General features: G+C 42.9%; 1 protein-coding gene across 1 annotated transcript in view; it reads left to right on the top strand.

Moving 5' to 3' along the window:
• LOC120801617 (minichromosome maintenance complex component 3 associated protein) overlaps nucleotides 1–14,648 on the top strand; it is a 20,503-nt gene extending 5,855 nt beyond the window's left edge. The window contains exons 5-27 of the mRNA XM_040148768.1: nucleotides 346–358; nucleotides 471–668; nucleotides 1,735–2,003; nucleotides 2,264–2,426; nucleotides 3,099–3,256; nucleotides 3,623–3,846; nucleotides 4,194–4,438; nucleotides 5,802–5,902; nucleotides 6,144–6,275; nucleotides 6,585–6,698; nucleotides 6,989–7,141; nucleotides 7,367–7,564; nucleotides 7,789–7,857; nucleotides 7,945–8,079; nucleotides 8,247–8,400; nucleotides 10,223–10,484; nucleotides 10,702–10,799; nucleotides 11,549–11,939; nucleotides 12,106–12,366; nucleotides 12,493–12,622; nucleotides 13,248–13,433; nucleotides 13,811–13,961; nucleotides 14,207–14,648. Of these exons, the coding sequence (XP_040004702.1) occupies nucleotides 346–358; nucleotides 471–668; nucleotides 1,735–2,003; nucleotides 2,264–2,426; nucleotides 3,099–3,256; nucleotides 3,623–3,846; nucleotides 4,194–4,438; nucleotides 5,802–5,902; nucleotides 6,144–6,275; nucleotides 6,585–6,698; nucleotides 6,989–7,141; nucleotides 7,367–7,564; nucleotides 7,789–7,857; nucleotides 7,945–8,079; nucleotides 8,247–8,400; nucleotides 10,223–10,484; nucleotides 10,702–10,799; nucleotides 11,549–11,939; nucleotides 12,106–12,366; nucleotides 12,493–12,622; nucleotides 13,248–13,433; nucleotides 13,811–13,961; nucleotides 14,207–14,368 (3,967 nt within the window). The 3' untranslated portion in view covers nucleotides 14,369–14,648. The remainder of the gene's footprint in view (nucleotides 1–345; nucleotides 359–470; nucleotides 669–1,734; nucleotides 2,004–2,263; nucleotides 2,427–3,098; nucleotides 3,257–3,622; nucleotides 3,847–4,193; nucleotides 4,439–5,801; nucleotides 5,903–6,143; nucleotides 6,276–6,584; nucleotides 6,699–6,988; nucleotides 7,142–7,366; nucleotides 7,565–7,788; nucleotides 7,858–7,944; nucleotides 8,080–8,246; nucleotides 8,401–10,222; nucleotides 10,485–10,701; nucleotides 10,800–11,548; nucleotides 11,940–12,105; nucleotides 12,367–12,492; nucleotides 12,623–13,247; nucleotides 13,434–13,810; nucleotides 13,962–14,206) is intronic.
• Nucleotides 14,649–14,780: the final 132 nt, after the last annotated feature.

Raw genomic sequence — 14,780 nt, 5'->3', positions numbered from 1 at the left:
GTGTGCGTGTGTGTGCGTGTGTGTGCGTGTGTGTGCGTGTGTGTGCGTGTGTGTGCGTGTGTGTGCGTGTGTGTGCGTGTGTGTGCGTGTGTGTGCGTGTGTGTGCGTGTGTGTGCGTGTGTGTGCGTGTGTGTGCGTGTGTGTGCGTGTGTGTGCGTATGGCAGATTTTTGCAGTGTAGGTCACTTGCAATATTCCCCTTCAATTTAGGAACATAAAATAAAGAAGCACCAAAGGAAATTTATTTTTTATAATTATCTGGCTTCATTTGTTGGTTATTTGGGCACATCTGCACACTAATAAATTTGTGGAATAAGATCACATTGTAGGTATGTCTGTTTTCCAGGCATATGGAATATGTAATGTAGATTAAAGAATTAAGACTATTGGCGCTTCTGCAAATGGGAGCTTGTTGGTACTTGGGACACCATAGACAAAAAAATGAAACTGTCACCTCATGTCCCCAACTAGGTGGATCACACAGCAGCCATCAAGGAGTACAGTCGCTCATCAGCTGACCAGGAGGAGCCCCTGCCACATGAGTTGCGCCCTCTGCCTGTGCTCAGCATGACCATGGACTATCTAGTGACTCAGATCGTGGACCAGGGCCGTGACAACTACCGGGACTGGTATGACTTTGTTTGGAATAGGACCCGTGGCATCCGTAAGGTAAGGCCCTGCTACAGCTCAGCTGCCCTCTTATAATGTAAATAATGAGGTGTAATGTGAATGATTGCACAGGTTACATAGCAGCATGATTTGCAAATGAGTAAGCTGTGATGTAATGTATATTTGACCTGTGGCAAAAAGCACAACAACATGCAACAAATATTGGCGGTAATAGATATAATTCTTGTGTGAATTCAAAAAAAAATAACATGATTTGCTCCGGTTTGATTAAAGCTTCCCTTTTGAATGTGCAAGGGTATGTCTGCAGCATTGAATTATTACCAGGCAAACACAAAAACAAACTAAGTTTCAGTGAATTGTGTGATATTGCCTTATATCAGTTAAAGTACTGTCATTCCACTGACAAATCTGCATGTGGCTGGATAGAAAAAACAAACAGAGCCCTGGTACTCTTTACACCCAGCTGTTCAAAACTCATCTGTAACAATCTGATAGAGCCAAATAATATTTGACAATCTGTTACATTTTATCCTCAAGTTCACAATATTATGAAAAAACGAAACAAGAGTGAGCGTAATCTGCGGTAATAATATTTTGTCTCTGAGCTAGCTCAAGCAAATTTAGTCCGCTGCTGCACTTTTTGCTGTTTTGCAAGTGTTCAGTTACCTTTGCCAGCTCTTTATTTATTTAAGAAATCACTATCTTTAAAAGGCTCTTCTGTAATGAAGGTGTTTTTTCATGGGATTGTATGGTGCATTGTTTGCAGGTATGAGTTTTAAGCATTAGATTTACATTACGGCTTCAGACAAGGCTCATAAAGCATCTGTTATTCAGACATTAACAGATAACTCAAGCTGCAAACTTATGCTTGTAGCAATTGGTGCTCATGTAATTCTGATGTTTGAATACCACTGTGTTCAGTTTTACTATCTATTACTAACTCCTTCTTAAACACAACTATCTAAACTCTGCCCCTCGGTGTGTAACAGCAAACCTGTTGTTTGAGCACACTTCCTGGGTCCAGTTGGGATTTTGCAGAGGGTTAGACTTAACAAGTCAGGGAACGTGTATTGCGGACTGATCCATTCCTCTATCATTTCCGCAGGACATCACCCAGCAGCACCTGTGCTGCCCACACACAGTATCGCTGATTGAAAAGTGCACACGCTTCCATGTGCACTGCGCCCACCACCTCTGTGAGGAGCATATGTCATCTTTCGACGCCAAGATCAACAACGAGAACATGACAAAGTGCCTGCAGAGTCTCAAAGAAATGTACCAGGACTTGGCGACGCGTCAAATCTACTGCCCCCGGGAGGCAGAGTTCCGCCAGTACAGCGTGCTGCTGAAGCTCAACGACGGTGACATCCTGCGGTCAGTCATGGGAACACACGCACAAATGATTAAATAACTAATGATAATAAAAATAATAATTAAATGTTCATAATATGTTTGAAGTGTCATTGAAATACATGTAATGCACCTTTTTTTTTTTTTTTTTTTTACACCCACGAAACTAGCTTTAAACATGATTCTTTTACAGGTCCCGTGACTTATTCAGGGCATTAATGTTGCATTTTCTGCCTTCATCCATAAACTAAAGATAAACTTCCTTACACCTCATGTCCACACAGTGAGGTGCAGCAGTTCCGGGACAATGTGCGTAACTCGCCTGAGGTGAAGTTTGCAGTTCAAGCATTTGCCGCAGTCAACAGCAACAACTTTGTGCGCTTCTTCAAGCTGGTGAAAGGAGCCTCCTACCTCGCCAGCTGCCTTCTACACAGATACTTCAATCAGGTCAGAAACTGTGTTCTTTCACTAATGAATCAGACAGAGAAAAGCATGAACTTGTGAAAAGCGTTTCCCTAATATGAATGTGCTCCTGAACACTGCGTTATATTAGAACATATTCTGTCATCATCTACACTGATGAGCTGATTCCAAGCAAAAGTCGTGGTCCCTCATTAGTTTTCAATATTAAATCTATACCAATCACAGAGGATGAGATGGAAATTAAAGAGAATAAATGAGTTAGTAGGGCTGCAACCAAAAGTTATTTAACCAACCAACAGTCCAGAACCATAAGATTTGTAAGTTTACAATCATGAATAAATAATATATACCAGCAAATATTCAGATTAGAGGAGTTAAACAAGTAATCGATTAACAATATCGTTGTAGATTAATTTTCTGTCGCCTGACAAATCAGGTAATCAACCAATCATTGCAGCACTATGAGTTAGAGAGGGATTTTCAGGATTTATACAACTGAAACATGGTTGTTGTGACAAGGCTCTGCTCTGTTATATACCATGCGTGTTTTATGGCTAGAGATACCACATACAGCCATTGGAACTGCCAGCGCTATAGTAGTAAGTGTTTGGAAATGTCTCATTTTGGAGCAAGTCCAGGCAGAATGTTGTGTTGTTCAATATTTCCATCCGGTTTGTTATTTTCATGCATGTGCAGGTTAGAGCTAAGGCCTTGAAGACCCTGAACATCGCCCACACTGTGGGTCCGCGGTCGACTGCGTTTCCAGTCGAGGACATAGCCCGGATGTTTATGTTTCACAGCACCACAAAAGCAACTGACTTCATCCAGCAGTATGGCCTTAATGTCATTGATGGGTAAGTGTTTACTAGTGCTCTGAGTTTTTTTTAGAAATATTTGAATTGAACCATACCTGATATTAGCTCCGTTATACTAAGTAACACACTTCTGGGCCTCAGAGCTAGGGAGTTATGATAAAAGGCCACATGATGGTGCTATTGGCCTCTCTGCATGTTTCACTGAAATGCAATAAGTAGATTAAGGCATCTTATTAACAGACAAAAAGGCAAACAGGACCAAACACATAACCTCCTTAGCAGAGTTAATTATCATAAGTCAATGGTGTGGATCAAGTTAAACTCTGTCCACCTGAGAGAGGAATATTAGGCTCACAGTCCTTTGTGCAAATGTCCAATAAAAATTACACACTATTTTGTTCACAGTATGGTTGAGCTGAGTCGGACAGCATACCAGGAGCCAGAGCTGCCGCTGTCCCAGAAGAAGTCCGAGGTCATCCTCGCAAAGAAAACAGTGTTGATTGGAGAGGTGGTGAACGGAGGCCCCCTCCCTAACCCTCCCCAGCACACCCCTATCTGCAGCTTTGACTCCCAGAACAAGTACCATGGAGAGGGCCCTCTGCCTGAGCCCACTTCAAGCCAATTTAAAGGTACTTGGTCCAATTCAACATCCTAACCCTGGCAAATGCATGTTTTCTGCTAAAGCGAGCACTGGATGCAGTGACTCAACTAAACCAACACGAACACAATTGTTTGTATGAAGAGTTGGAAAAGTCAAGAGTTGAAGTAAAATACAGTTTTTCACCTTTTATCTGACCCATTTTATGCTGCATTGTAGCCCCACTGATACGTTTTTATGAGGAATAAAACACTGTACCAGGACCTGCATCATTTCAGTAGCCATGGTCTTAAAGTTCATCATGAGAAACAAGAACATTATCTTATTGCATCAATGTCGAGATTCCGATTCATTCACTGATTTTCTTCCTTGTCTCAGCTGTTGCTGCCAAAGAGGAGGTTAAGGGACCACCCGGCGTTGAGTTGCAGCCGCAGGTTGCATCACTTCTAGACACTCCCTCTGTGTTTGGGCTGCCTCCAGCTGTTACAGATGAGCCGAGTGAATCGCGTTACAGCTCCGCCCACCCAGCCGGCGCCCAGCAGCTCTTGCAGCCGATTTCTCAACCTCAGCCTGTCAAATCGCCATCACCTCCAGCCACACCTCAGCCGGTATACAACGATGAGGTGGGGATGATCTCTCTGCTTGTTCTTTCAGACCACCGTTGTCCTTTTTAGGGCTAAATCATCCTCAATAAATAGCCTGCGCTGTAGTTATTGTAATTTTTCCCTCTGATCCTTGTGTATCTTAAATGGTGGTGTCTTGTAAATCTGGTGATACAGGAACAGTGGTGACAAGTACATTTATATAAGTATTATACTTCACTGCAATTTTGGGGTACTTGTAAATATTACGCTTTTTATGTTGCATGCTTTGATAGCTGTAGTTACTTTGCAGATTAAGACATTACTTACAAAACATCCAAGCAGCTTCTAAAATAAGACACACTGTTATAGATGAAACTACCCAGGATAAAAAGTTAATTGGCCCACCTCAACTAGCATTGACGTGCTGCTAACACATGAATGCATCTGTGATAATAATCCTACAGTTTAATATAATGATATAAATAATACTCTTGAAGTACATTTTGCTGATAGTGCTTGTACTACATACTTTTACTGAAATAACCGATCTGAATGCTACTTCCACTACTGTGTAGGATTTGTCTTTATTCTAATCCCAGGTTGTAAGAACTTTTCATGCCAGGGGCCATATGGAGAAACAGGTCTATAGTCCAGAGCTGTACTTTTGGCTATACACATGAATCTAGAGCAAAATGATTTTAGCACTATTAAATTTCACTCATCAGTAAATATCACTCCTAACGGGAACATTAATACTAAGCCTTGGACTTCAGAATTGCGGTCGGGTCAGGTGTAAGTCTAAGTACATGGAAATACATTACATTATGACTATCAGTTATCTGGGACCTCAGTCCCCTCTTGTTCAGTGTCATGAGAGAAAATGTATGTAGAGCCAAATGAGGGAGCATCCTTTTGGCATGGTACCTCATCTGGGAAAACCCCTGTAGAACTCTGACTCATATCAGTGATATGAGCACAGTCGCATATTTCCCCATTTTGGCAGAAAGTTTGTCATTAAAACTGGAGGAAGTGTGCAGCGCTGTTGTCTCTGATTAGACTCCAGCCCATCTTGTAAATGCAGGCTTTTGGTCTGCCAGCCACTCGGGGTTGCTCACTCCAACAAGGCTGTGACATTTTCTGTCAAAAAATGGCTGCTCCAGTTGAGAGTATTGGTACTTGAAACTTGAAAATGTATTGCTCTTGAAAACTTCAAACATGGCATTTTAGCCACCAAATGCTAAGTACAACCAATATTTCAGGGTCAACCCTAAAAATTGAGAAATAACGAAGTCAAAATGTAAGACAAAAATCTATTTAAAAAAATAAATAAAACAGTCTGTCTCTAACTACAGCTCATGAAAGCAACAGTGAACTATAATGACTGGCTGTGTTATACCTGCAGGACATAATGGCTGAACTAGACTGTGTGATTGAAGAGGTGGTTGCAGCAGCAGTGAGGGAGGTAGCCGATGTTGGTGCGAGCTACGTCACGACAGCTCTTGCGTAAGTTGAGATGATTTATAATCCATCCATCTTCTTTACCAGCTTTTCTTGTGCATGATAAGTTCAAATAGCATACATTTTAATGCATGTCATACTAACCCACTTCTTCAAAGTTACCATGGTTTTTTTCTTTTTTTTTTTTAGGTTAGGTCAGTGTGTAGAGTCAGCAGAGATCTAACCCCCTGACTGTTTTATTAAGATGACTTAAGTTTCTGTCTTATTACCTTTTGTGGTTCTGCAGTGAGAGCAGTGTGCAGGTGGAGTCACTGGTGAATGAGGTGTTGGGACAGATGCTGCAGGAGCTGTCTTCCAGCGAGATCAGGTTGGAACAGGAGCGGGTTGCTGAAGAGAAACGCAAGCTTGAAGAAGCCAGGTTCGTCTACTGACAGTTAAGCACAGCTTGATATTGACAGCGTGTTGATTATAGCGCGCTGCGATTTTTCGCTGTCCTCAAATTGGTCGAGAAAGGGGAGAGCATCTTCTACCCTTAGCCATAAAACAGGCCACACAATTACATTTGTTAGCTCTGCTAGTTTTGTTTTGGTCTGATTCAAGAAGACATACTTGTAAACTGTCAACAAAGCGCACCATTCACAGCTTGTGACCTCCAGAGTAGGGCTGCGCAAATATTTAGTTTTCCACAACTCACCCATGTTTCGTTTTCAATTTCTGTCTGTACCAGAAGGAGGCAGGAGCACGAGGCTTTCCTGGCTCAGTTCAGCTTCTCTCTCTGCACAGAGATCATCCATGAAGTTTTAGATGAGACCATCAAGGAGTCCGCCACCTCTGAGATCCAGTAAGCTTTTAAAACTCGTCAAAATTTGATCTTGTCTGATGTCCGTGTTTGAACATTGTATATGGGCTCCATTAGTAATACAAGCTCTCACAATATCTTTATAAAAAGCACTCAAAAGTTATCAATAAATTAATAAAAGCATATGTAAAAATTAAGCTACATGGGTAGCATAACTCCTTATAATGACAATAAAATACTCCAGGAAGAAGAAGAAAAACCTTTTAATCTCCCATTTTAACAAATGAGTTCAACTGAATTTAAAATCTCCTTTTTTCTTTAACTTTTTTCAGGCGGGCAGTGAATAAGAAAGCAGAGTGTGTGGCTAAGTGCACAGCGCAGGTCTGTGCCAATCTAGTTGAGGAGACTCTGAATGCAGATATTGCTCTGATGGTTGAGGAAATCCTCGATGCTGAGCTGCAACGTATCCACAAGTACATTAAAAGGTAAGTGAACAGAGAATTTGGAAAGCCAGTAAAATATTAAGTGCAATAATCATGTAACGCAAACCACCATAATGAAACCCAGACAATTCTTTGCCAGGCCAATATCAACCAGTTAAACTGACACACCGGTACATAATTCTAACTCTTTTGGAATTCAAATATCTTACAAGTTACTGTATCCGTAACCTTCCCTTTTTTTTTCCCTTTTCTCATCTGTACCACCAGGTGGCGTGATGTGGTAGCAGTGCGTCGGCAGCTGAAGAGACAGATGAGAGGTTTCCCCGCCGCTCCTTGCTGTGTGGACCCTCGATTCAAACTCAAGGCACTGGCCCCCAGCGCCCCTGCAAAGCCCTGCATAACAGATCTGTCCCGTGGCCTGGTCAACCTGGGAAATGCTGGCACCCTAGCCCTGTCTAGCACCAGGTATTTTCATCTCCAATTAGGGTTGTTCTCAAAGTGGGTCTCTCGACAACACAAGGTCTAATGGAAAAACTCTCATTACATTATTGCATCATTTTACATTATGATGTATGATTGTTTGGTTAGATTTTTGCAGCATGCTAACTATGTTTTTAGGCTGTTGTCTTTGAAATAAATGTCACTTTACTGCTGCAGCAAGTATGAAACTTATTTTGTATCTTGTTAAGGTTATTAAAAATGAGGCAACAAGCAGTCCACCAGATGAGAGTCCACTACTACTATCAACAGCTGCTTGAGTAAGTCTCGAGATGATTGGTATGTTTATTCAGTCAGTGGTCCATGTCACGAAGCAGCGTTTGACCTCTTTTTGATGTTGCTCTCAGTGACATGGTGTGGGCGCCGCTCGACCTGCCAGCACTGGCAACAGAAAACATCCCTGACCCACCTGACCGAATCTTCTGGAAAGTTGCTCTCCTCTTACCCAGCGACCACGAGAGTGTAGCCAGCCTGGCAGACAGGTAGGCGGCTGCAGCCCAATATGACAAAAGGTCAACCCAGTAACAGCAATTGTGACAGGCAGATATTTAATTTCCTTCGATATTTCATTTCATTTCATTCGTGATGAGGTCACCCAGTGTTCATCAGACCTTTTGCTGAGTTCGCCCTCTCCTGTCTTTTGATATAGCATCCTCTCAGACTGGCTGGAGGTCAAACTTGGGGGTGGCAAGTCATCAGAAGTCAGGGAGGAGCAGCCAGATGGCACACTGCGGACCCTCTGTGTCACCAACACAATGCAAGAGAAAGCAGAGCGCACTCACAAAGTCCACATCAGCGTCAAGGTTAGATCAGACTGCAGCTAATGTGGATGACTGCAGTCAAATGCTTAGAAAAGTGTTACAAATCTGGATGTTTTTGAGACAGTGTGTATTCAACAGGGCTCGTCTGGGGATCAAGTGTACATATAAATTAATGGTTTGACAGAGTTTCATATTTCATAGGTTTTATCTGTCACATGCTCATTAAGTATGTGCACTGAAATGCAGCCTGGCTGTGCTAAAAAAGAATTATAAATTAGTAGAAGAATAAAAAAGATCATTATAAAAAACGACATATAAATAAACTCTTGGTAAGGTAAACCATACAGCCCAGAGCGTAAGTATTTGGATAGTTACACATGTTTTGTCCTTCTGGCTCTGAGCTTCAACACATTCAATTTGATATAAAACAACAGATACTACATTTAAGTGCCAAGTCTCAGCTTTAATCTGGGTGGGTTTACATCATTATAGAAAGAATTGTGTGGGAGATAGAGCCTTTTTAACACAGTGTCCAAATTGTAGGGGTTCAAAAATAGCTGGATAGATACACTTTTGAAGTCAAACAAAATCATCATATTTCATATTTTGGTGGAAAATCCTTTACAGTCAATGACTGGTTGAAAACTGATCCACAGACATCAGAAGACACTTTGTATCTTCCCTAGTGATGCTCTCCCAGAGCTTCACTGCAGCCTCCATCAGCTCTTGCTGATGTCATGGGGTCTCTCTGCCTTTAGTCTGGTCTTCATCAAGTGGACTGCTGCTCAGTCGGGCCGAGATCAGGTGACTGACTCGGCCAGTCCAGGATATTCCACCTCTTCACAGTGAAATGCTCTGTGGTTGCTTTGGCCGTATGTTTAGGATCGCTGTCCTGCTGAAGGATGAAATGTCGTCCAATGAGTTTTGATGCATTTGACCGAATCTGAGCTCACAGAATGCTCCTGGTTGATTTTTGTTTCATCAGTCCATAGAACTTTGTTCCAGAACTCTACCCGTTTCCTTTGTGTGTTTTTGTGAACTGCAGCCTGGTTTTTGAGGTTTACCAGGGGTTTGTATCTTGTGGTGAATCCTCTGAGGTTCTGGTCATCAAGTCTTCTCATGATTGTTTACAAGGAAATGCGTGTTCTTGACTTGCTGTGCAGTCAAAAAAGGGATCATCCACAAGAGTTGTGCTCCTTGGTCTACCAGCTTGTTTACTACTTTCAAATTTTCCTGTACAGATCTGCTCTTTTAGAAAGTACCCACCTGCTGATTTTGGCAAACCCTCTACTTTTGATATCTCTGATAGATTTTTGCTTTTTCTGAGCCTCATCATTATCATCTTCACTTGCATGTTCACCTCTTCACTCCTCATACTGACAGACAACTTCAGCTCAATCTAAATGGCAACTCTCAACTCTCAGTCAACTCTGAGCCATGTGAGTGTTTGTAGTGCATGAACTAACATTGAAACAACACAAAGCTGCCCAAGAAACATTTCACAGCTTTAGTAACCAAGTGTCTAATTACTTTCGAACCCTTGCAATTTGTGCGCTTTGTGTTATTTCCCCCACTCAGTTCTTTCTATAATGACGTAAACTTGCTCAAGTAAAAGCTGAGACTTGACTCTTTAGCAGTGTCCATTATTTTGTACTACATTCAATGTGTATTCATCAACAAAGCTATCAAACACTGTAGATGCTCCACTATATCTTAACTTATTAATAAGCCACATTAGTAAAATAGTACAAATGTTTGTATCTACTCTCAATATAAGTTTGTAGTTAATTACGTTGATAAAAATATTATTTGCCCTACCTTGGCACTGTGTTTTCGGACCACTCTTCTTGTTGTTGTGTCCCAGGCGTCCCGAGGCCCACTGACCGAAGACAGCCTGTCCAACATGGAGGAGAGCTGTGAGCTCCATGGGACAGGAGCTCTGATAATGTTGCTGCCCGCCATGCCCATCATCGAGCCCGGACACGATGAGCAGGATGTGCCTCTGCTGTCAGCCCTTCTTCAGCTCAAACAGCTACAACAAGCCAGCACCTGGCACTGCCCACTGCCTCTGGTCATTCTGGTGCCAGGACCTGATGGCGGCGCTGAAACACAGAAACTTGTAGAAGGTAATTAACAGTAATAATGACTTGAATAAGTTTCTGATTGTGATACTCTAAGATTAAAGTCATGAACATTAGTATAAACACAACTTGGGATATTCTATTAGGCATTTATAAAAAGCAGGTTATTGAAGTTGCTTTGTATGTCAGGGCAGTAGATGAATTAACATGTGTGGAATTTGTAAACCCTGAATCACTCCTCTCACGGTGCCTTGTCCCCTAGCCCTGATGCTGCACACACTGGTCAAGGAAGGCCTGATATCAGAGTACACATTCTTCTTCATACCAGAGACCACAAGCGACATCCAGGGATCCAAACAGGTACTACACATACACAGGGGTGGGGGTGAAAGGGAAAAGGGGGTGAGAGAGTCTAGGAAGGGAGAAAAGATTGTACGTCTCTTCCCCTGCTCTTTCTTTTCTCTCTTCTACTTCATCTCTTTCTTCAGCTTGTCTTTCGTCTTTCTTCAGCGTATTATCAGTCTCCCTCCCTGCATTGTTTGCCTCCCTTTTCATTTCTGCCTTCTCTTTGTCAGATTTTAAAGCAAGCTCCTGATATAGAGAGAGACAGCATATATGTCAGTATCTTTCTGCAAAAAGGATATCTCTGAAACAGGCTGTGTCAATCCCGAAAGTTATTAGTTCAAATCAGTATGATCAGCTGAGGCGGCATACCTGAAGCTTGGTGTTTTGCTGCACGAGGAGCGTCATCCCCTCCTCCATCTTGCTTGCCTTTAGGATGCACTCCTTTTCCTTAGCCAGCTGCCTCCCCTCCGTCTCTCTCTTCTGTTCTTGCAGCTCTTGCGTTTTCTCCCTGATCTCCTCTTTTGCTGCCAGTTCACACCTGAAGCAAAACAATTGAAACAACCTGAGAATTTTCCAGGGGAACATTACTCTTTGATACTCACTGCTCATACTCTATAGATGTATGCAACCTGCAATGAAACCTCCTTCATTGTGAGTCAAAAAGGGTCAGAATCACTGATGTAATTTGAAAGTTTTGAAACATTTCTTCAAAGACTATATGGCCTATTAACACTGTCCTTTTCTGTCCTTTTGTGTGTCTCTAGCTAAGCCAGGCCATGCGTTGGCTGCTGGCCCGTGCTCCACCACCCTTCCCGCTCTCCTGCCAGACCCTGGTGCAGCTTGTAGAAGCCAGTTTGAGTCGTGAGTTCAGTCCCAGACTTTGTGCCCACCACCAGGATCGAGCTGCTGCATGTCTTCCTGCACAGGACCCTGCACCTGTCATCAAGCTGTACAACGCCGTCCTGGCCCACATTGCTGACAAAGTCTCATCCCAGGATCTCTGCAAACTCTCGTGGCCGCCTGTCGAGTTCTGCCTGGCTGGTACCCGTGACTTTGTTCCTCATCTGGGCTGGAACTCAGATCAGCACCTGGCCTGGTTACACACAGCCATCCTCAGTCTGCAGCTGCCACAGTGGGAGCAGCCATCTGCCACTGGTCAGTGACTGAGACAACTTTAGTATATCATTATTATTTGTCGGAAGGCCATGGCGTCTATTAATTTTTCCACTCCTTTGCAATATCATTCTGAGTACAGAAGACACCAGTAATCCATTTATTGTACTTCCTCCTCCCTTCCTTTATTATCTCTCCCTCTCTCTAGACTCGTGGTCTGAGCTCTGCTCCTCCATCTATCGCTATGCGGCTCAGATCCCAGTCTCACGTCGCAGTCAGCCTCTCCTAATGTCACGGCTGGAAAACCTTCTGGAAAGGGTCAGGCTAAAGGTAACCATGGGAAAATGGGGCAATGGAGATGAGAGTGTGTGTCCAGCCTACAGTCAGATCCCTTGGGACGACGTGCTGGTGATTTGCATAGACCACAAGCTGAAAGACTGGCAGATACCCGGACCACCTGCCTGTGAAGGTGAGGGCATTCTCGTGGGAAGTTATTTTTCTGTGGACAAAGAACAAGAATCAATATACCTATTCCACCAGTACCTACTGATGGCATATTACAATATGTAACTATTTGTTTGTTTTGTTGTTTAAGATGCTGTGACAGAGGATGGCGAGATCCTGGTTTACTTCCCCACAGAGTCACTGAAGGGTTTCCAGCCACCTGAGGAATGGACCCAGGCCGTCAGACAAACACACAGGGAGAAGCAGCAGGAGAAGGGAGGGTAAGGAAGTCCAAACGGCTCTAATAAAGTGTCTTTTACCTTCTATACTTTACCTTAACCTTCAAAATGCAGGATGCAAATTGGCACTTCAAGGCAGTTCAGTGTGTTGAACTCCTCCTAAATCCTCCGTTGATGTAACGGCTGTAACATTTTTCATTTTGATGAGTTGTAGTTATTGTTGAGTGACTGACATCTGTTACACGGACAACAGCTCCTACAGCTTCTTCCTGTGGTCGCTAACCTCAGTTAATGGCCAGGGTCACCAGTGTCAGGCAGTTATTTCACAAACGCAGAGCAGATGGTATGAAGGGCACACACACCAGTGTGTGCACATCAAGTATGTGCTGTGGTGTCAGATAAAGCTACATGTGGCAGCTGGTGAGTTCTCAAACACATACTAATAATGTACATTGTAATAAATTATTGTAAAAGCTGCATTTTGCAACTTTGACATTCTTTCCCTGTAACTCAAGTTAGAATGAGACATTACTGAGGGTGGAGGTAGTTTTCAAGAACATACAAGCAATTACACGTCGCATTTCAGTGACCTTGCAATTTCTCTTTCACATTGACCCTCTCTCCCTGTCTCCCTCCTTCATCCTCACCCTCCCTCTTGCATCTTCAGGTCAGGTTCAACTGCCTGTGCCCCGCCTACCGGCCTGTCCCTCAGACAGCGGTTGTTCCACACTTTGGCGGAGCCTCTCGAAGCCCCGACAGCCCCTCTGGACATCACACACACTCCTACAGCACAAGAGCTGCTGGCCCACAAAGTCCTCCAGAGCTTAGCGGAGGAGAAGGCTGAAAGCAAAAGGTATGGCAACAGCTCTGCTGTTAGATAGACACATTAAATGTAGGTTTGGTGTTTATCAAATACACCATTTTGCTTATCAACAGTACTGCTGTGTATATGGAAGAGAACTGAATAATTTTATCATAAAGGGATAAACTTTGGTAGAGAATGAGATAAAGCTCAGTGCCGATGTTTAGTTTGTAGATGAATATAGAAATTTGAACACTTTTCCACTTTTCTTACTTCTTACTAAATAAGTTGTTGTATGCTGCCTTGGTTAAAAAAAAAAAGGTTTTTGGCAGTTGAATTATTTCATTTCCATTACACCTCTTATTTGCCCGAAATAATTTCAATATGTGTGTGTCATGTCTAATACACACCTCTGTATCTCTCTACAGGAGCATGGAGCAGCTTCAACGTTGGCTGGATGGTGACCCCTTGGACCATTTGTCCACGCCGCTCTTCATTCCATCCTCCACCCTGCTGTCCATGCCCACAACCATAATGCACACCCCCAGAGCCAAGACTAGAGAGGCCACACTTGCACAGGTACGACATCTCTCCTCCTTCCATGTTCCAGGGTCTTTTTTTGAAGTGGCCTTTGAGAAGAGGGAAAGTTTGGCCGAACCTACTGAGCTTTACAATTGAAGTTAGTCTTTGTTGGGTTTTTTTTTTTTTTTTTTACATTAAAATACATGTGGCTGCAAATGACAAGAGATTGAATTTGAGTATTCTGTAAATGCTGCAATTAAAGATTGCAGTAATCACACATTTTCATTGTCTCGGCTTTTCAGGAGCTTGACGATCTGTCGGAGAAAGCAGACTGGCCTAAAGCCATTCCCGTGTCTATGTCACGGCGACTGAAGGAACTCGAGCGACAGATTTTAGCGAGCCAAGAGGAAGAACTGGCCTGCAGACTGAAGCTGAGTGGTCTGCTGAGCATTGTCGATGACTGATGTACTGTTGCTACCCAAACTTCTAAAAAATGTCTTGAAAAGTGAGGACAAACAAGCCCTTTGCCTCCAACAACAGACTACTTTGATGTATTTGCTGAGCTCATGCTGAGCTTCTTTTTTCTTTTTATTAAGGTCTGGCTGTGTACAAGTAGAGAAGAAAATCAATATTTTTACCCTTGGTTTAATTTTGTTCCACTGATTTAGCATTTCTAACTTTAAAACGTGTGTGTGTGTGTGTGTGTGTGTGTGTGTGTGTGTGTGTGCCCGTAAGTACAAATACAGTGTCTAACATTTTTTGCACAAACCTGCTTAGATGCTGATTCGTAAAGCGTGTTAAAATCTCTAGAAAAGCTGCTTCTCTTGTCTGTCTTTAACAGGTGTTGAAAGACTCAGAATGTGCTTGTACAATAGA

This window comes from Xiphias gladius, chromosome 16, assembly GCF_016859285.1.
Source record: "Xiphias gladius isolate SHS-SW01 ecotype Sanya breed wild chromosome 16, ASM1685928v1, whole genome shotgun sequence".
Lineage (NCBI taxonomy): Eukaryota > Metazoa > Chordata > Actinopteri > Istiophoriformes > Xiphiidae > Xiphias > Xiphias gladius.
The sequence above is the reverse complement of the archived record's forward strand: the minus strand, read 5'-3'. Positions and strand labels throughout refer to the sequence as shown.